Source organism: Hippoglossus stenolepis, chromosome 2 (assembly GCF_022539355.2).
Source record: "Hippoglossus stenolepis isolate QCI-W04-F060 chromosome 2, HSTE1.2, whole genome shotgun sequence".
Lineage (NCBI taxonomy): Eukaryota > Metazoa > Chordata > Actinopteri > Pleuronectiformes > Pleuronectidae > Hippoglossus > Hippoglossus stenolepis.
This window is the reverse complement of record NC_061484.1, coordinates 22,204,558-22,226,596: the sequence shown is the minus strand read 5'-3', so window position 1 is coordinate 22,226,596 and position 22,039 is coordinate 22,204,558. Positions and strand designations below refer to the sequence as shown.

The 22,039-nt window shown below is 41.6% G+C and overlaps 1 protein-coding gene across 8 annotated transcripts in view; it reads left to right on the top strand.

Moving 5' to 3' along the window:
* Positions 1–3,904: 3,904 nt before the first annotated feature.
* Positions 3,905–22,039, top strand: part of lrba (LPS responsive beige-like anchor protein) — a 179,560-nt gene continuing 161,425 nt past the window's right edge. For all 8 annotated transcript variants that reach the window (XM_035165809.2, XM_035165866.2, XM_035165857.2 and 5 more), the window contains exon 1: positions 3,905–4,856. In XM_035165809.2, coding sequence (XP_035021700.2) covers positions 4,671–4,856 — 186 coding nt within the window. In that variant the 5' untranslated portion in view covers positions 3,905–4,670. The remainder of the gene's footprint in view (positions 4,857–22,039) is intronic.

Here is a 22,039-nt window from a genome sequence, read left to right as displayed (position 1 = left end):
AGAAAGTGTGTATATGTGTTTTCAGTACTTCTGTTGGGGGGGGGGGGAAATATGTTATAGATTAAATTTACTTTGTTCTCTGTTTCTGAATTCCGTTGAAATATACATGATTTTAAAACTGAAAAACTAAATATTTTGACATATAAAGCTCTTTTTTAAAAAGTAGTCAAGTAGCTCGTAACGGTGCCATGATCCTTGATCCTTGACCCCCCCATCAGGACGAGCCAGTCTTTAGGTGTGTTCACGTCATGAAGGTGTGTTATCCACCCACTCTGTTGGGATAACAAAGGGGAGAATGTTGACTGTTGGTAAAATACTGGCGGCAGTTTACCCTTCCTAAATTTAGCTCTGTTTAAAACAACAATCCTGCAATAAATTCCACTTTGATGACGTTTAGAAGAGTTGATTCAACTTCACAATCATTTTTAAATGATGCAGTATATGGTACTGTAGAATCATAATGTATTTTATAGAGAGGCAAGGGTATTTAAGTGTCTCCTCATTGATGAAAATAATAGAAATACCTGTCAGTTATGAGTCTGCATTAGCTTTAGCTGGGTGTACCTAATAAACTGGCAACAGAGTGTTTAATCTGTAAAATGTCAAATCTGTTCATGGTTGTCAGTGTTTGTGAGGGGTAGTCATACGGATGATGCAGGCAGACTGCTGGGATGTTATATTTCATGTTTATTACTCTTCCTCAGGGTGTTAAATGACGTGAAGTGAAGTAAACACACTTGTATGTTCCTATCTGAAAAAGGAAATGAAACCGCAGCAAATAACTAAATATAAAATCTAAATGTCTGCTGTATTGTTTGACAATGGTATATTAATGGCTTAAATGAGAGGTTTGGTCTGTTTGGAGTTTTCTGTCTTCACCATTAATGCACCTTTCTCAGTGTATTTTCAAATGAATGTTGATAGCTTTAGTCAGACACAATCTGAAAATGCAGCTTTTTGCTATCACTCATTGATTGAACCGTTGTTTTATATCCTAGGTTATGTGCAGAAATCATAATATTATACTTGGACAGTAAGACTTTAAAACAAAGGACGGCAGGAAGAGAGCAAAAGATGATCATTATCTCTACAGAGCCCTGTTAGAAAAATAATGAGGCAGGTTTATGTTCGATCCAAAGGTCAGCAAAGGCTTATCGAGGTCTAATTTTGAGAAGTCTACATTTGAGCTGCAGCAAAACGAGTTCTCTGATTTTCAGGTCATTACATCAGAGACGGGGCCCCTGCGTCTCTGGGGTGGTGCTGCTGGCTTCCATGACTCCCGGGCTCCCCGAGGCCTCGGCTACAGTTTACTGCGAGGTCAGTGGCAACGGTGACGCCAGCTGCCTCTGGGACAACAACACTCATAGCTGCTGGGGCCGTCCTTGCAGAAACAAATATGAATTCACCTGTGTGAGCAGAGAAAAAGGACAAGACAAATAAGACACAGGCATTATTAGAAAAACTGTATCCATTGCGTCATCACTTTTCCGTTTGTATTTGATTGTGATTTTCCCCTAATGCAATATCTGACATGGGACGACCTGTGCCTGTCCTCCACTCAGCTACATCTCACGTCACGGGTTATTGGAGATGATTTGAAAAGGCAAGCAGTGCAGAGCTGTCACTTTGCTTTAATGTTTGGTTTTCATTCCTTCGGCTGCATGATGTCTGTCAATGTGCTGTTGTGCTTCAGAAAAAACAAAGTTCAACATGTCAAACCCCCCCTCTCTGTGTGTTGTCGCAGCGCAAAGCAATGATTGGTGCTTGTTCAACATCATGATACTAGTCTCCCTGTGGGGGGTTATAGTTATGTTTTATTATTTATGGCATTTGTGCATTTGTTATAATCTGTGGCATGATTTACAGTTTTCTGATTCTTTTATATAAATTCATATAATATCTTAAAAGTAAGGGTATAACATGGGCTAAGGGTTTATTGTTCTGCCAAACAGTTTGTAGCCATGTATCATAGGAGGTCAAATACCACCAGGTTCAGTTTCTTAACTACAGCAACAAGAAGGACAAAAATCAGCGGAGACATACTGTGACGGTGCTTGACGAGGTGATGGGCATTCAGACCTTCCTGATGGTTATCTTTGAGCGACACGTCCTTCAGAACCAGGTCTGTACTGTATGTGACTGCACAAATCAGCCCCTGCACTGTGAGTTTGAAACAATTCCTTCAGGCCGGATATTTAGAGCAGCCTGTTATAAGTGCAGCAGAAGTAGAGATTATTTTTTTCCACATGGAATAAACCTGCATAATTTGCACATGTAATGTTAGCATAAGAATTATAGTAATTTTTTTTTACCAATATTGTGCAGTTGTGCTTTGTTTAAAATGTTATAGGAGACAGCTTAGGAACATATCTGTACTTTTTGTATTCATGTACATATTGTTGTTATTTTTGTACGTCTTTGTTGACTTTCATCTTGTGCACCTGACTGCAAGTCAACTTTCCAACCTGGAATAATAAATGACCAAACATCTGTCTGTCAGTCTTCCTGTGGCAAAGCAAATCTGCAGCATGGCTTCAACTTTCAACTTTCAACTTTCAACTTTCAACTTTCAACTTGAACCGCAATATTTACTTTGCATTTGCATATATGTGACTGTGCAGAGAAAATGGCTGGTGTATATGTTATCTTTGTTTTCACTGAATGTGTCACTGTAAACCTGCTTTCAGACATGCACTGAGCACTGGAGATCCTTCGAGTGAGAGCCTCCGGACTTCTCTGCCTGGAGTTCCTCCAGTCATGTCTGAAAACGGCTTATGTGATGGGAGTGTGTGAGAAGGAATAAAGGTTTTGTCAGGTCTGAACACAGCTCCGTCAACACGAGTCCAGCATCGACTCTCTCATCTCTAAAGGCTGCTGCACACTAGAGGGTTTCAAACTCTTGACTGATTTTAACAACGTGGGAGACCACAGACACAATGACAGATTTAACCGATTTTTAATCTTATAATCTTCAGAACACACACACACACTGGACGATTTGGCCAGAACTTCCGACAACGTCATCCTCTCCTTCTTCTTCAGTATGTTAATGGCGGTTGGCAAACAACTTAGGCACATTACCACCACCTTCTGAACTGGAGTGTCTTCTTACTTCAGCTGAAAGACAAACATGGAGCTTGTGTTATGTTTTAAAGCGGAAAAAAAACTATACATTTTGAAACAGGAGCTGGAGGTGAGTTGTAACTGTATAGGTACGTACCATCCTGTTGGTGACGCTTCCCGGACAGCTCCCTGCTGATTATCAAGATCGGGAAGATTCCGACTCAATCGGTAGTATTAAGATTACTTTGAAACCCCCCCACACTCCAGGATTAGTTGGGCAGATAATCAGCAGTCAGGTGATCTCCAGTCAGGAACGCCCTTGCGATTGTAAGAAGGGGGGGGCCCGATTATCCTCTAGTGAGCAGCAGCCCTAAAGCTGGTTTTTCCTTTTTTAATATATATATTTATTTTGGCCATTTTAGGCCTTTATTGGACAGGACAGAGATAGTTTAGTGGTGAAAGGGGGCCTGAGAGAATGGGGGACGATTCGCAGCAAAGGACCGCAGATTGGAATCGAACCAGGGCTGCTGCAGGTGAGCTATGCCCCCCACTTAAAACAGTTTTTCTCCCCATATGAACGATGCAACAGCGCCAAGTACCAGCAACAATTAGCAACTGCACACCAATCCAAAAATGAATGCCGAGAAGAACCAGGGGCCCATGAGCTCATATTCAGCCCCGGGGCATTGAAACGGGTCAGTCCGGCTCTGGTGTGACTACTTGATTAGATCTATACGTGTGTGTGTGTGTGCGTGTGTATGCGTGTGCGTGTGTATGCATGTGTGTGTGTGCGCGTCGTGCACCTGAACGTCTCACCTGCCCCCGAGCTGAAGCAGCCCGAGCTCCGCACTGCGCATGCTCCGCTGGCTGAACGGCTACACTGTCATGGCGGTGGCGAGCTGAAGCTGCCGCGGGTGAATCAGGAAGAGAACGCGGCGCCGCTGGGTCATCGCTGACATTTCACCGAAGTGTGCGGAGCTCGCCGGGGAGGGACCGAGCACACACACCCCGTATCTCCATCGACTTCTCCCGGAGCTTGCTGCCTGGGACTCGCCTCCTTCCCCTTTTTTTACTCTCCTCTCCAGTTGGTGAGTTTCCTTCTCGCAGCGCCGCTACCTGTCAACTGTGCGCGGACAAAAGCAACTTCCACACGGACACGTTCAACTCCCCGCGCCCCCCGCTCAGCCGAGTGACCGAGCTCCGGCTCACCTGCCTTCCCCTCCCTCCCTCGTACCTGCCCCGCTCTTCCCCTCCGTCTTTCAGCGGCATTAATCCACCCGCCTGCTATCGAGTTACGCAGCGGGGAGAGGAGCAGTTCGCCGCGGAGAGGAGCGGTTGATTTTCAGCCTGTCACCCACGGACAAATACCCAGCCAGCGCTTCTTCTTCGCCCGCTCTCCGGGTCCATTCCCCCCGTGGTTTTGGATGGGGAGGGCAGCGTTTAGCCTGCGAGCCCGCGGACCGTCAGCAACCCAGCTGAAGGGGACATAAACCCCCCGCGTTCCCTCTCCTCCCGACGCCGGCTGCACCGCCACCACCGCCGGGGGAGGTGAACAGGTGCCTCACCTGTGAACGCCACCTGTCCCGTCCGTCCTTCCTTCCGTAGCCATGGCTAGCGAGGAGGCGGCGGGCGCTGCTCAGCCGGGGGATGGAAAGGACGGGAGACCGGGCGCCGTGCAGCTCAACCCCGCGGTGCCCATCCGGGGGATCAGGATGAAATTCGCCGTGCTGGCCGGCCTGGTGGAAGTTGGGGAAGTTAACAACCGAGACATCGTGGAGACCGTGTTCAACCTGGTAAGCTGATTATGGGAGCTCAGAGTAGGCCGGAGATAGATGGTACTGTCACGGTGGAGTGACATGCGGGTCTGACATTGTTATTCTCAGGAGTTGCACTTTACTTTAGCACCAGTTTATGTTTAATAATCATCTACCTGTGAGTATATGATGGAAACAGTGCAATGAATCATAAACACGTACTACCCTTGGTTATAATATTTCACAGGCGGATCTAGGATTTTTCTGAATCGGGGGCTACAATTTACTCAGGGGGCCCAATTATATATCCAACATTCATGCACAATTCCTCATTCAGTAAAGTGCACATTAAAGTAATTTCTTGTGCACTGTTACTTCTATTACTTTGACCAAATCCACATTGAATATATTTAGAAAAGTGTGTACTTAAATTTCTAAATTTTTCACCAAGTGTCATATGTATTGTTAGATTTGTTATATGTTTATAAAAATAGAAAAAGAAAAGGTTAGTTGCATGGATGGTTCCTCAGAAGTCTTCTCTGTTGCCTTTATTAACACTTAAATATTATGTCTCACCGTTTCGCCTTAGGCACATTTCGTATTCTAATTGTCATACTGTAGCATGTTGTTAAGACGTGCTGCTGCTTAGTATTTAACTGAATCAGACACGATGACTAGTGTCAGGATCATCATGGCACAGAAGCTGTAGCACAGTTGGTTGCTTTTTGTGACATATCCAGGTCAGTCACAGTGTGTGTGTGTGTGTGTGTGTGCGCCTTATCGGTCTACTACCTGTTGCTCACCCTTAAACTCCTCACCCTGCGCTCTCGTCTTGTCTGCAGCCCCGATAGCACCTTGGGCTGTTGGAGTAATGACATGATTCTGCTGCACCTGCATGTGAATGAATGAAGCTACCCGTAACAAGGAAGTGTAGCGTGAAGGAGAGAGCATGCTCGGCTCGAGTTTGGCCGGGTAGGAGAGAGAGGGAGAAAGAGGGAGGAGAGGTGAAGGAGGGAGGAGAGGTGAAGGTGAAACCTGCGGAACTGCTTTGTCACTGTAGCAACACAATGAGCGGAGTGGTTTTCAGTGAGGGAGGCTCATCCTCCGTGTCCTCAGTCATGACACCAGCCCCCACAGTGGTCTCGAGTGGAGGCGAGTGAACTGTGGTGGACACCTCCCCTCATGTCACGAAGTTTTAGCACCACCAAACACAAAGTTATTCTATTATTCCAGCTGGTGTGATAACCTTATTTTCATTGTAGCAGCTAAATGATTAATTCAATTAATTTTCTTATACAAGTGGTCAAATATTAGGTTTTATGATCACATCTTTTACTGATTAATAAGAAAGTACAGAAGTTCACACGCTGCTGAAACTATTTACAACAGGGAAGGTGAGCTCACAAAATCAAATATATTCATGAAATCATTAACTCAAATACAGACGTCCTTGATTTTCAGACAATTCTTCTAATACGATATGCCAGTATACAACGATATGGGGTCTGGCCCGATTAGGTCTAACTATCAAACGTTTAAGTAATACAATATTTTCACATCAGAGTCAAACCAGTGTTTTAAGGTCATTTAGCGCTTGGCCCGTGGTGAGTCCTGCATAGAGTGTCTGCTCTTGACTAATATTAAGATCCACAGAGAGTTAATCATTAAACAGACACAGACAGGTTTATTCTGTGAGGAAATATATGTTTCTTAATACAACAAACAACATTATGTAGGTCTGCAATAGAGCCCGGAATCATTGCCAATTGTGAATTTTAATAAATACAGGTTGATAGCGGTTTCGAAAAAGAAAATAATATTGGTATGAGCCCCTAAAAAAATCCTTTATTTTAATTAGAGGTAAATATTGGTTGGAATAATTCTGTCCTTGGCTGCAAACCACTTCTGTGTGTCTGTTATTACTGATGAGAGAAGGAGAAACCTGCCACTGCAAATAGGAACTAGGAAAATATTACAAGGAAATATTGTTTTCTCTTTCCAAATACAACTAGAGGAGGCTCCCAATTAGTACTTGTTTTGTTGTGTTTTCTCTGGTCTGGAAAAAAGTCATTAATATTTCACCAAATGAGCTGGAGAGACAACCAGGCATATGTTTGGACAGAAATATCAGAGAGCAGCTCTGCGTGGGTCCATGGGACCCCATGTTTTGCATGGTCAGCATCGTTTTAGGGCTTTTAGAGACGGCACTGTGCATTTCATTAAACCCACCACCCTGTGCTCGCATCGTCTCACGCTGCACATCTTGTTCCAGGCTCACTGCACGACTCCTGCACTGCTTGTGGTTAAATGCAACATAGACAATAACCTAAAAAATGTATGGTGTGGCCTAAAATAGTGTTTGTTGTGATTTGTAGCACATGTGCTTGGATTGTAAACACCAGGATTTGCTTTTTTTTAAGAAAGGAACTCATTATGGTGGCTCTGTTTCTGCCTGAAGTCAGGACATTACTAAAGGGGGAGGAAGAGTGTATCTCATGTCTGTAGTCACTGGAGTTGTACCTTATGCTATGCGGTTGGTTTTCCTCCGTGTCAACCTTTAGCTACTATTGGTGTGTCAGATGAAAGTGAAAGTTAAGTGACCCAGATAAGTAGATGAAACTCTTTTTGTTGTCCTCTTTAAAATAACTTTATTTAAACTGGTATCTAAGAAACGCGATCACATGAACTGTAGTTAGAGGCACTCTCGTATTCACCTGCTGAGGAACATCTTGTCATGGCTTGTCAGGTCTTACCTGTCTGGATTGACAAGCCCAGTCTGTGTAAAACACTCATTGGACTGGAAGCAATACATTACATTGAGTTTACGTTAAGTGTTTTGACAGCAAAGAAAGAAAAGTAAATAAAAGCTTGAACACATAAAAGCAATAATGTGTCAATAAAAATGAATGTACAAGAAAAATAAAGGTGAAAAGAGTAAAAACAATAAGAACTACTATGTGACTTTTATCTGTCATGCAATGGGTTCAGTTGTGCAGTGTCCGGGAACCATGCATGATCTCACAAAGCAAGCAGTGCTCTTCTATTTAACAATTTGATATTAACTAAATGTATAATTAAATATATAAAATATAATAACTTAATTTATATATAATCAAATGTATCTGTGCACTGTGAAGATTCGTCAAATTTGTCTTCTAACCCGTTTGCTATTAAAACATTGTAAAATATCTTTTACACTAGGGGTTACTTAATAAACATCCTGCTTCACACCTCTGCTGGTTTCTGTCACTGTCATTGTTTAGTTTGCGGATTGACATAACCCCCCAAAACCACTGAGATAAAACACGAGGCAGCCCACAAGATCACACCAGCTGATTATACACTATGTGTCGTGCCCCTCACAGAGAGACGGGTGAACAAAAGTAGCCAGAGCCACAATTGGACACCTATTTCTGGCTACCTGTCAGATGTCCTGTCCATTGGTCTCTGGGCCGTAGTGTGGTGTTTCAGCTCTTAAGTCTTTTGGGCTCTGTAAATATTTGACTTTTTTCATCAGTCATTACTTCACTCGATCTTGTACGGCACGTGGCATGTAGTCACAGTGTGTGTGCACTGTGCTGTAAGTGGCAGCCCACAGTGTTACAGGAAGCCGCTGGTTGGATTTTCTTGGTCTGCCAACCGAAACAAATGATGAAAGCTGCAAGGAGCTGCAAAGTGAGGTTACAATTCTCAGGTGTGTTGTCTGGAACAAACACCAACCACTGATTTATCTGTCTATGTCAGTCGAAAAAGAGCGGTTGGCAGACAATTTTGAAAGTGCATGCAGGGCAAGGAGAATTTACAGATTTGAAACACGAGTCACGCACAACACGAACTTGTATAGGATAAAAAGATGTGAAAGAAAAAGCAAAGATTTCCCTCTTTAAAGATCCAGTTTTAGGAAACCTCAGAGGGCACAATGACTATTAGAACATGATCAAAGTGTGCAAAGGTCAAGGCGTTAAGACCTTTATGATAATCGTGTATATTTGTAATGAAAATATGAAAGAATGAATGTCTCCTCACTTGTGTGACGTTACAGGTTTTGTTAACAGACGCTCCACCTTCATCTGGCCAGCTCAGATCTATTTCTGTGTCAACTAGCAATGCAGTAGATAGCCTTATAAAACAATAAAAGTCTGATGCAGCATGACCTGTTTGCTCAATCTATTCTGATACCAGTGTTTCTGTGAAAGAGCCGACAGGGCCTGATAATATCTGGCTTCCATTTTATCGTTTGAGCCGGTTTATTCTCTCAAATTAAATATGGGCTTTAATTTGGAGTCATCGGCTGCACAGAGCAGAGCTGCTTTTTAACAGTGTGGAGCACAGAAACCCCCGGCTCTGTAAACCATTGACCAAGAGAAAGGTCTGTGGTTATAGCGACACAATGTTTTCCCTACATTTAATTCACCATTAAGTGTATACTGCAAAGTAGGGCTGCGGGATATGTCCAAAATCAGGAGGTCATTTTACATCAAGATAACGATGTCATTATGCGTAACACAAAATGTTTCTCAACCCAGTAAATTGGCACCGTGTCTCTGCGACTGTAACTTGTCTCCTTCCATCTCCAAGTGTCTTTTCCCTTCATGCTGTGCTGCGTCTTGCATTGTTCTAGTTCAGGGTTTGTTATGGGATCACCAAAGTACTTTTATGTGGCTCCATTCATAGACTCTTTAAATGTTTCACGTTATGTGGATTTAGAAAAAAAAAAGAATACACCTTGTCGTGTGCTCTCTGTGATTCTATTTGTGTCATAAGCACTGTTTGTTCAGTATTATTTCTAGGTGTCGTGGCGTGTCGGAACACTCACAGCATCTGTTTGATTTTAGTGTTGTAGCCCACTTTATCCTCCGTTGTTCTGATGTTGACACTGAGGATCCTCCGGTGAGACAGGCTGTCACAAGTGAAATTATTTGTTCTAAACTGCGTCTTCACTGGTTATTTACTCACCACTGCACAAAGGAACCATGCACTTTTAGTAGCTGCTTTACTTTTGGTATTAGCAGACTTCGGCTGATCTTTCCGTGACTAACCAGGAGCTAAGGCTGGCCACAGTTATTTGTGAGATAACTTGTAAACCCTGAGGTAACTGATGATGTGAAATACAACTACTCAAGACATTTTTTTTCTATAATCAAAGACCTTAAAAATCATATTTCCCCAAAGCACTTCTTTCTGTGTTTTGATTGAACTAACCTTTTTAAAGCCAAAGTTATCAATTGAGTCTTTCAGATTCATCTTTTGACAAATAATAAGTATTATTTTTAGTAATGTTAACAAATTCTATATATTTGGTTGTATTTATAATAAAGTTGTCAATGCTTTTCTAGCATACTCTTGAGCTTTGATTGATTTCAATGTAGTAGTTGAAAATTTGTTATCACTGCAGTAGCATTGAAACTATTACTCATAGGATCAAGATGGCAGCTTGTTGTAAAGCCCATCCCTAATGTGCACTTGTTGTCGACAGTAATGCAGCAGACGCACAAACTCTCCCTTCAGCTGCTTCCAATCTTAACACAAGTGCCAGGGCAGCGAGGGCGATCCTCGTCCGCTCTGCGGGCCGGCGTCGGCCTCTCTGGCCGTAACAAAGAGCCCTCTAATCTGACACATGAATGAAACCCTGTATCTGCTTCTCTCTCTGTTATCTGTCGCATCATCCCCACTGCACGTCACACCTTTTACCTTTTCTCCACTGTGGCGGAAAGCGGTGTGAAGCACTCAAGGCGTGTTGTCTATATAAGCAACCCTGTTTATGGTCCTGAGATAGGGATTCGTTTTTTTTCCCACTTCACTGTCGTCGTCGTTGCTTGTTGTGTCCTTAAATAGCCTTTTTTTTTTTATTACATTTCCCGTAAAGAAAAGAAGGTATTTTTGTGGCTATTGCCCCATTTTGCTCCAGTTGTTGTGCTGAAGTCAACACAATGAGCATCTTGAGCACACAGTTGTGACCATCCAACACTGTTGTTTAGCCGTAAACTGGTGCTACATTAACTGACACGTCAGTTTTCGGTTTACTTGCCCAGTGTGTCACTATTTCGCCCCGAAGCAGAACAGATAAATTACCCATCGTGCCTCCTCATCACCTGCTGTGTGCTGACAAAACAGGCAGATGGCCTTCGGATTCATCAATGTTTGAAGGATGTGTCATTTAAGATCCTATGATGTGTTGCGCAGGACAAATGTAGAGATGATTGTCATGAGAGAACTTGTGTTAAATGTATTTTGGGGCTTTGAAGCAAACTGAAATATCCCTGGGGAGGAAGTTTACCTAATTCAACAAAAAAAGTCAATATTACGAACAGTCATTATCACAGAATATTTATTTTGTGAGTGTAAAAACTATATGGCAAGTTAGTGCTTAAACACCTCCAAATTGTAATAAGACATATGGACGTATGCACTCAGTTGCTTGAGGCTTTTTTACAATGTCACAAAATTGTGGCACCCACTACAGAAAAAACAGTTATCTCAATTAGTTTTTTCCGTTTATTTGTCGACTTATTGCTTTGCACTGGAATAGAATCTATTTTCCACCAGATGTGTTTCTATTCAACGTCTTAGTCCAAAGAACACACAGTAGACAAAGTCATATTTACTTTTAAGCCGGTTTAAATAATCCCAGTTTTTCCTATGGGACAAACCGTCTGAGGAGAAAAAACAGCAACCTATATGTTTTTTTGTGTTTTTATATCTGTGGCTGTGTATCTTGGTAGTTTTGTATCTCTCCACAGAATCCACTCAACTTCCAGTTTGCTTCTTACCTTGGTTAAATAGCTGACAGTTTAGTGAAAGATTAACCTGTTACACATTTTTTTCTCTGCCCCCCACTGCAGTGTTGTTTTAGGAAGCAGGGGCCATAATGAAATCTACCACTCGGCCTCCATCTCTCCTTCCTTAGTTTGTCTTCTATAAACAGTGCCAGCTCACACATGCATCCGAACAGAATGCCACTGGTTATGATGGAGGAAGCTGGGAACAGGAAGTGTTGGTGGAGACTCTCAAAGAACAACGATACGATCATTATACTCGATCGCTGAGTCGGCCACAGGGGCGACAAGAAACTGCACTTTCATGCCTTTTTCATTGGTAGACTAATACTAAACCATTAAGAGCGTGGCTAGGATCAGTTCACCCAAATGAAAAAACATCTGTAGGCAGACATCTCAAAGACCGATAATCTCGACACCTGGACACGCTTTGAACAAAATAGTCTTGGCTGTTTAGTGGAGAGGTGAAGTATTATATTATTGGAGCTGTTTTCTTTTTTAGTAATGTTTAGTGAGCAGAGCTTTTGTCTTGATATAGAGCTTTTTTCGTGGTTGTTAATGGTTTTTGCATTTACTCTTTTTTTTCACCTGCTGTGTACTGATGGGATGACTGTGTTCTATAAAGCTCCTTTCCAGAAAACCCATGGATACAATCGGCATTCACTCCCGGGTCAAATGACTCAGGTTTTAATGGGCAGTGACAGAAACACGACACCCAGGTGGATGCCATATCTTCTTCCTTATTTTGGCAGTTTAGATGCTGACGCGGCACCTTTTTCCAGAGCAAGGTTATGACGTACATTGAACTTCTGCACGTTGGAGAGTAAATAGCCATGAACGTTTGTTTACTTATTGTTTTTTACATCTTGGTGAAACACTTGCGAAGTTGTGGAGCTTCTTTTTGATGTCGAACATGACTCACAGAAACTCCTCTACTGGCGATGGGAAAGGAGTCAATCGCCTATTTTTATTAAGTTTACCTGTGTTTAAATACTCTTCATACCCTCTAATTTAGGTGTAAACGAGGTACAAGATTTCGAGATGAATCTCTGGATCCGTGTTATTTTTTGTTGGTTGTTGGTCAGTGGTTACTGCCTCTACAAAATGACCAAACCAAGATATATCTTTGTCGTACTCCCGACCAAACACAGCACTACCTTTGCCCTTGGCTACGAATCTCATTGTCATTGCTGATTTCACCTTCATGCGCATCCAGTGGATAAGTAAGTTGCACCGTTGATAATCAGCTGAAAATGCAGTGTACACACATACACACATACACACATACACACACACACACACATCATGTTAACACTGTTGACATGCTGGAACACTATAGCAGAGCTTTTGGCTAAACAGAAAGCGGTATTAACCTCCTGGCACACAATCTTCTCCTCACAGTGGGGGGTGTAATGATATGCTAATGCTGCCTGCCTGCTGGCCAAGTTTCAATGTTAAATCCTCACAAAATGTGTGAATATTAAAACATAATAATAAATGCTCCTCCTTTGTAGGAGAATTACTATGTCGAAGTCTTAATCTGTTGTCCCTCCTTAGTATTTTTGTTGGCAGATTAATTAATACATAAAAAAGGAAACCACATTATATTGCTGTAATCACTGTTTGTCAATATAGCTGTTTTAAGACAAACTCCAGAAAACGTCAGGACGCGTTATCTTTCACTTGTGAAGAAGCAGCAGGAGACTGTTTGACCTTCTGTCCGGACCAGTGCAGAGCTACTTGTCAGAACTTTCTAGTCCATTCTCGACCCTTTGCTCGCATAAATTAAATGCTGTTATGTGTTCAACCAGCATTTACAGTTGGTATTTGACATGACGTGAGCCAATGCAGCCGGCTAACATGCAGTGAGGTGCATGTTGCTAACTCCCTGTGGCCTGGGTAGCACTGACGGCATAATGAGGTCAAAGATGATTCAGTATTTTGCTATGATTCCCTATTTGGTTTGTTCTTTAGTCACGAAGATGTATTCATTGCCCACTATTCTCTACACACTGTGCCATGCTCTTAATTTCATGATTTAATAGATCGTGATAGTGGTGACGAAATCCAGCCATGTTTCACTTCAGACAAATCAACCTTTGTGGAGCCGGCCTGTTACAGAACACTGACACAATGGTGACCATTTAGTTTTTTTTTTCCTCTCGCTGCTCGTAAGCAAATGCTTTGGTTGCAGCGTAGCCTGTGGCATGTTCCTCTGTATTAGTCATGGGATAGACTGCATGATTCTGCTCTCCACAAGAGATCATCTGCTCTCCTCTCGCCTTTAATTGTTTAGTAATTCAATTTGTCTACATTTTAGTGTGCATGAAAATCAGCTATGTCTGTGTGGTAGAATTGACTTGTTAACGTTTCTGCTTAGGTGAGGAGAAACTGCACTGAGATTGCATGCTTGTACTGTATTCTGGCTTTCAGTAATAATTATAATGCTTGTATGCATGCATGTAAGACCAGATGGCATAAAGTTTCTGCTCACACTGGAAATTAAGGCGCGTGACTGTGCACTAGCTACTCCACTAGCCAACAGCTGCACTTAAGCCTTGGCAAGAACAATTAAAACAATAGTCAAACTCCTTGTAAAATTTATTTTATTACCAAATAAATTGAAATAATATGCAAATACATGAGCATGCATTACACAGAGGCCTGTACCATTGTTAGTACTTGTAAATCTGTGCTGGGCCTCCAGTGAGCAGAGCTGGGAGAACTGGCCCTTGGCCGAACCTGACTGCCGACCCCTAGATGCTTCCTCTCCCCTTGACCTGCTTTCTCACACTGCATCAGCCACTGATCTGTTGCCATGGTCTGGTGTTCAACCTCTGTGGAGCACAGGCTGCACATGAGAGATGAAGCCCAAAAACAAAAGCTGCACAATCGTAACATAGTGTTTACGGCTGAAAAAAATTCAGCTTTTGTCTCGACAGCTTGGAGAGCTTTTTTAACCAGATGTTTTTTTGAAAAAGTTGACGCCTCGCTTTAGTCATTTTGAGTTGCTGCAGTAGCCCCCCTCAGAAAAAGGATGTCATGGTTTGATTGCAGTACTTCAGGAGGAGGAGGAGGAGGGTGCGTAAACATGGTAAAATTAAAATGTGTGGCTATAAGGGCAAATTTAAGGCAATGCAATCCTCACCCAGATATCATCTGCCAGAACTAGAGATAAGAACTACATAAGAACGACATTTTTGCATTTCCTTGAAAAGCACATCACTCTCTCCCTCTTCAGAACTTTGAGAAAAAGATCACACTAAAATGTGCCATATTTCAAAACATGTATATTTAAATGTATGATAACTGTCTGAGCTGCCTACACTTAATAATAATGAAACTGCAGTATATGAAAGAACAAATAAACCAACTTTGCATCCTATTACACTGGATGTGACTCTTTCTGTCAACCGTGTATCCAGGAGGCCTTTTCGAGATGTCACAAGAATGATTCAGTAACCCATAAACCTGAATGACGAGACATGAGGCCGTGCCATCAAACATGTACGGGACAATCAGACAAGGCAGCACCTGGTCACAACCCATCGAAGTAAATGTGAAAAGGTCATGAGTGTCGATGCTGCGACATCACCGTGGTTATTGGTTTGGCATCTTACATCACAGATAGTTCATTGAATTGTGCTCAAGTCATCAAGGTTCAACAGTTGGTTTTGGTTTCCCAGGGGCAACTGTTAAAACCTTCAACATGATGGGCTGTCACTTTGTGCCTTGCTTCTTTTTAAAAGAAGTTTTTGCATCTGTAGCCCAAACAAATAACTTTATATAGTTTAATGGTGCCCATTCAGTAAATACTAAATACCAAATAACTCTTGCTTAAACGGGTTCATTTGTATGTAGTACCGGCATTTGCTCTGTGTTGTTGTCATTGGCAGATAAGAGCTGCCTTTGTTGACCATATTTTAAGGAAAAAATAGAGGAAGTACAAACCACAGGAAGCCGGTTAGAGTGGAACAACCGTGTTGGGATAAACTGCAGAGTATTTCCTGATTCTACACTCAGGGTTTTCCCAAGGAGCTTGTTTGGCTGAGGCGCGAAGCCAAACAGATCCGGAAAAATGTTGTCTAATAGTCAATTTGTTAAGTAGCTGATTGCTGACAGGAGTTATTATTAGTAAACAGATGGTAGTCACCTTTTCCCCAAAGGTTTAAATTTTTTATGATATTAGTGGAAGTGTTCAGGTTTGGTTTCCCACTTATAAACCTCATTAAGAAAAAGCCTAGTCTTTTTAAACCAGTTCAGATTGGGTATTTTACTCATGGCTAATATTTGGATTTTCTTGTTTTAGTTAAATCTTGGATTAAAAAACAATGTTTAATAGTGTAAATGTTTTTAATAGCAAGGCAGTTTGAATTGATGCAAATGTCTTGGCAAGAGGTTTATCCAAATACGTCATATGTGTAAAGAACAGTGGCTGAATTCATGTTTATAAAAGGTTAATATCTTTCCATATGACTCTAATAATTTCATTTACCTTGTTTTTAGAAAAAGATATATGTATGTATATATAAGGAAGGGATAGAAATAGTTTTTAACAATGTTTTTAAGGATGCATACCATCAATTTTGTCCCAACTCTTTGTTTGTGAGTAAACTGTTTGTTTACATTGAACACTTTGCTGGCTTGTTTTTAAGTGAAAGGACTAAACAAGGCTCTTTCGTGTTGAAATTCTCATTTCACTCCTCCGTGCTTCAAGTCAGGCTGGAATTCCTCACTAATGTTTATCTCTTTCCTTCTTCACTTCCCTGCTCCGGCAGCTATTTTTAACAAGTTGCACCCCAGCCAACCTTCCTATTTTCTGCCACTACGCAAACTAAAATCAGCGGGGTTGCGGTATCAAACGACGAAATTCTTTGTTTACCTCAGTCCTGATCACATCTTCCTCTCAAACCCCCTGTCTGCAGAGAGGAAACATATTCTTCCGCAGGAACTTCGTTAATACTGAATAACCTATTCCAGACAGAGACCACATAAAGATTTTCTCAAGCAGAGAACCATCCTGTGAATATTTGAGTATTGTTGTAATTTTCAACATTTCATTCCAGAAGCAGTCAGAGTGTTTCTAGAAAAAGCAAAAGATTGCCCTGAGGCCTTGACTCTGTCTAATGAGGACTGTTTCCTGACAAGCCTTTTCCTTCTGTTGACAATAGCATCCACCCTGCAGCTGAAGCTAGATGGCCAGATAGGCAGTGCCCGTGTTAAAGAATTCTCGTTCATATGTGTTCGGTCTGTTACGACTTTTTGGCGTCATGTGAAAAAAGGTCAAGAGCAGCCTCTCCGGTTTGTTCGTGCATTAACGCGCTCCTTGTAAGTTCCCGTTTCCCTGAGCTGTGAAGTCGTTGATCTGACTTTGAGTCGGAATATGGAGAAAACACGGATGTTGTAAACAAAATGTGTCGTAATCATGTATTAAGAGTGTTTAAACAACACTTTGACATATCTTTTTCCATATTTGCATAATAACGAAGCACAAATAAAGAAGATTAAGTTTGGCAGATGATTTTAAACGTGTGCACATTAAACGTTAAAAAAGTTTTCTTGATGTGGTTTATGTCAGCAACTCGTGTTCCAACATTTTCAGTGACTCTCTGATTCAGATTATTCCGACATTATGTAAATGCACGATAATTTCCAGTGCACGTACTTATGTTTGCTCATGTGCAATGATGAAAGCATGTCAAACTTCTGCTATGAAACTAATTCCTCTTCCTTCTCTTGGGTTAATTCCTGCTCCTGTTTAGGGCAGTGCATTTGAGTTTAATGAGAAATTACAAAGCTGTGTTTTGAAGGATGGCAGCATCATAAGTAGGGAGCTTAAACAGGCATTCTGACACATTTGGAATTTCACATCACCTTCCACTGTCAGCGAATGAAACAGAAGGACGGAACAGCATGGCTATAGAATGATGGATGGCATCATAATCTATGCAATCTAAATCCCTTCTCTCCCGTTTGGATTGAAATATGTTGCATGTGTTAATTCTGTAGTTGCTTTTCTTTTTCTGGTTCTGGATCTTGGTTTCTCCCATCACACAGTGCAGATGGCGTAATGCAGGATAAATGTTTTTGCGATTGCGTGAAAGAATTCTACTTAATGTTATCAGCTGTAATCAGGCCAGTCTTCTCCGCATGTTATTCCAAACCTGTGTTTTCTGGCCAATGACTGGAACAACAAAGGAAGTTATGTGTTGATCAGACTGCTGCCTAAGCACTCTCATGTTAAATGTAGTGTAAAAAACGGCTGCCGGCCGAGATTGGCAGGTTATCCTTCTGAAGATATTCTTAGAAATACAGCTATTTAAATATCTCCGTCCCCCCGCTGTACCTCTCTGTCACGTCTTTGTGTGATATTTTAAGGGAGGAAGCAACGTGGCACTGATGAGAGAAAACGTACAGTAATGAGTAAAAAACAGTGATAATTAAGAAATCAGAGCTGAATAATCATCACATTAATCCCAATTTTACAGAACCCTCAAATGCAAAACAAAATTATTACTATTTGGTGGCTTTATAAAATATTCATAAAGTGGATTTGGAATAAACACTTGTATATGAAGTGAGGGAGTCGGATAAAAAGGCTCCAATGAGCTGTGTTCATTGAACCTATGTTTTCCACCACTGCATGAATAATTGTCACCACTTTACCTTCTACTCCCTCTTTGACAAATGTAGAGTGCCAGGCTCATGGAAGTGGGGAGGATGTTTTCAGAATATTTTTTGAACATAAAAATAAAATAACCACACGGCAGTAAAACAGTAGTAATTCATACTTATTTATTTCTGCCATTTGTTTATGTATTAGATGTATAGAATTGTAGGGACTGGGTGAGTTGTGAGAGCAGTAGAGAGCAGGACTGTCAGTATTCAATGAAATTATGATAACAAATATTTATACGTCTAATACCTGTATGGAAATGGAAGGAGCCCTCTGTCTGCATTCATTTGTTTCATCTGTTTCCTGTGCATCAGTAAGATTTCAGATGAAGTGCACAAAGTACCACCAGATATAGGAGGCAGTGTTGCCAATAGTCAAATTGAGACAACCATAGGACAAGGAAGACATTTCAACAATGGCAGAAATATCTTTTAGGAGAGACTTTGCAGGTGGGTAAGAAGCCACAGGCGACCTCACTTTATAATGGACTATATAGTGATTAGTGAGTGATTCTCGACACAGCCTTGGTGAAGGCCGTAAGTTGGTCTAAGAAAGATCCACCTGTCGGATTCTTCGTTGTCGTTGAACGAGAGGTTGGATTTTAGGAGGAGCTTTCAAAATGGGACAGCCCCTGAAGGATGTGGCCCCTGAATTGGGGCACCGCTAGACTCTAGAAAACACATTTGTGTCAAATAACATTAACAAGGATTCCGTTCAATTTAAGTGTCCCAGTAAGACCTTGCCTTTTACCTCAGCTCGTCCTACTGTAAAATATCAAAATGGTAAGTAAGTGAGGGAATATTAAAAGGCGATAATACAGGATTTGTTAATATACTCGCCATGAGGCAGAGGCTCAGGAGATGTCTCATGGTCACCCTCATATTTCCAGCATTGCATCTGGCATATTTGCAGTCTAATTGCTGGTGCCACTTGTTCTACTTGTTATTTTTGTAAACGCATTTTTTTTATAGTGTTCAAATCTTTTTTTGAATGCAGTATAAGCCCCTTCAAGTAAAGTGCCTCATATTTCACTCCGTCCCTTCACCTTCTCAATCAGAGGCTCATTCCACCGTATCACTGCCAGCACCGCAGGGATTGACAGATTATTTGCTTGACCGACCTATCTGCTGGGGCCACTTCAACATCTCACGTCAGCGTGCTGGAAATGTGAGGGTTCATCAGCAGGGGAGAGTCGCTGGATTATGAAATGTTGTCATATCAAGAATCATGTTTTGGTTTGCTGCGATGGATGTTTCGTTTTTGGTGTTGCGGACCCTTGTGGATGAATAAGCTAAACTGCTTTGGTTTGACATGATGGCTTGTTAAGAGCTGCAGTTAAGAGAGCTGCTGAAGAACTAGGCCAGTGGTGTGTGCTCAAAGCAGGGTTACTCAGGCAGCCCATTTGTTGGACTGTTTTTTCTGACTTGATTTATATTAAAGGGGATTGGAAACCACAGTCAAGCTGGGTTGTAATTACAATCAAGAGGGTATTCAAATTCCTCTCAGGCCAATTGAACCAGGCCATATTACAACACACCGGGTTTCAGAGAAATTCCAGCTCTACAATGGAATCAATCAAACATTAGATATTTCAAAGTCTTGTCCCACGGCTTAAACATCCAAACTGTCAGATGATATCACATGATGTACGTCATGTATGTTGATTGTCCAGAGCAATTCAATCTTCGACGCAAGTCGTCTGACAAAACTGGAGACTTGCAAGACGTGAGCACAAATTTGTCACGGCCATTTTTCTATTGTCTGTCTCTGCTGTCGTCTCATTCAGGCAAATTACTCCATACTCAAATGATTTTACTCACAGAATTAATTGCAGGTTCATTAGAGGGAGAACCAAAAGATGAACATCAACAGCACACACACACACACACACACACACACACACACACACACACACACACACACACACACACACACACACACACACACACACACACACACACACACAATGGATAGATGGGCTCAACACCCAGCAGCCATGGCTTGACAGCATCAGTGTTTCTGCCTATTCATTTCAGCTGAGTAATATCCTCACCCTTTGGTACAAAATGGCCATAATTTGTGGCTCTCTCTCATCTTTCTGCTTCACATGTCTCTCTAATGATTTAGACGCCTGTTTTGTTCAGCTCAGACCTTAAATTACTCTGCTTTTTAAATAAATCACTTGTTCTCAGCTTCTTGCCCACTGGTTTAAAATTTTGATCATGAGGAATATCCACCGTTGAGTTGTTTTGTCTTTTAGTGGGAGGGACTACCACTCAGTTGATCGCACACAGAGACCTTTAATCACCACTTGTGGCTGCAGAGGGCGCTACAAGTTATATACTGTCTATACGGTCTGTTCCATGCTAGCCGCTCTGTGATATGTTTCTCCAGCACAACAGTGCGATGATGTGGACACTGACATCAGCAAGTTAGCATAGTCACAATGACAATGTCAAGATGCTATTGTTTAGCAGGTATCTAATATACTATCTACAGAATCTATGTTAGCATGCTCAACACAACATACAGCTGAAGTCCATCAGACTCAGTTGTCAAGACACTTTACAAAACCACTAATGTCAACTTGATGCTGGCACATTTAGAATAGATATTGAGATCAAACCAGTTTTGGATGGACTTCACTGCATCTTTTTTTCAGGGTTACAACTTCTCCACATTCCATTTTTGCTTTAAATTGACTTTCTTTCCCATTGCTTTTAAAATTTTTGCTCAGTTTATCATGTCAGACATTGTTGACATTGGATTTTAAGTCTGACCTTTCCTAAGAATCCTAATGTCATCCTTGCTCCAGCTATCAAGTAAGCTGAAATGCATGTTTAGCTGTGGTGTGCCATTTATCCCCATCGTCCTATGTTGTTCTCTGTGGGGACCATAGAGGCTTGTTGGGGCTTTGTGTTACGGCCCAGTAGCTGCTTGGCTGCTCAGGCATGATTAATTCAGGCAGGCCTCAGGGGAGAACAGCCAGGCTAGGTTACCCAGCCAGGGATCTGGTGTCTAGCTGCCATAAAGACACTGGCTTTATGGCGGCTTTAGCTGCGGAGCTATCATTGGCTGTAGCCGAGGCCGGAGCTGGCAGCCTTCCACACCTGTTTCCAAAATAGAGCAATGTAGATGATTGAAATGAACAATCTAAGAAAATGACATATTGCAAACCGTGCCATGCATCATTAGACACAATGAAAATATGAACACAGCTATAGGAAAGTGCGTTTTTATTTTTAATCTACATCAATGTTCAAGTATTACTGTTGATTAATGGCTGCATAATTCAATCTGTTTTAGGGCTACTGATCATGTATTACTATTTTGTACCCAGCACCAGCATGTTAACAAGCTGCTGTGCAGTTTTAAAGCAGTAGCAGCTCTATACTTTACCTCTGGTGAAGGTGGTTAGCACTTTATTCTTTATGCCATGAGACAGTGAATAGTAAATTTGACTTTTGACTTTTACTTTGACATTTACCATTGTCCAAAAGCTGTTTCAACTTATATTAATCATCCATTTCTTGGCTCTTCAGATTCTACCCAAGACACTTGTCAGGTTAAACATTCACCTCAAAAAAACAAAATCCAAAACTCTTAGCGGACTCGTTAAAAAAAGGTGAAATACAAACTATAGTTTTTGTCACACAGATTTTTGCAATTCACAGCTCTATATTTGTCTTTTAAGCTGTTTTCAGAATATTGGGCCTGAAATCCCCCCAAAAAACAACCCAGAAGTTGCTAATTGATTTCTCTTGATCGAT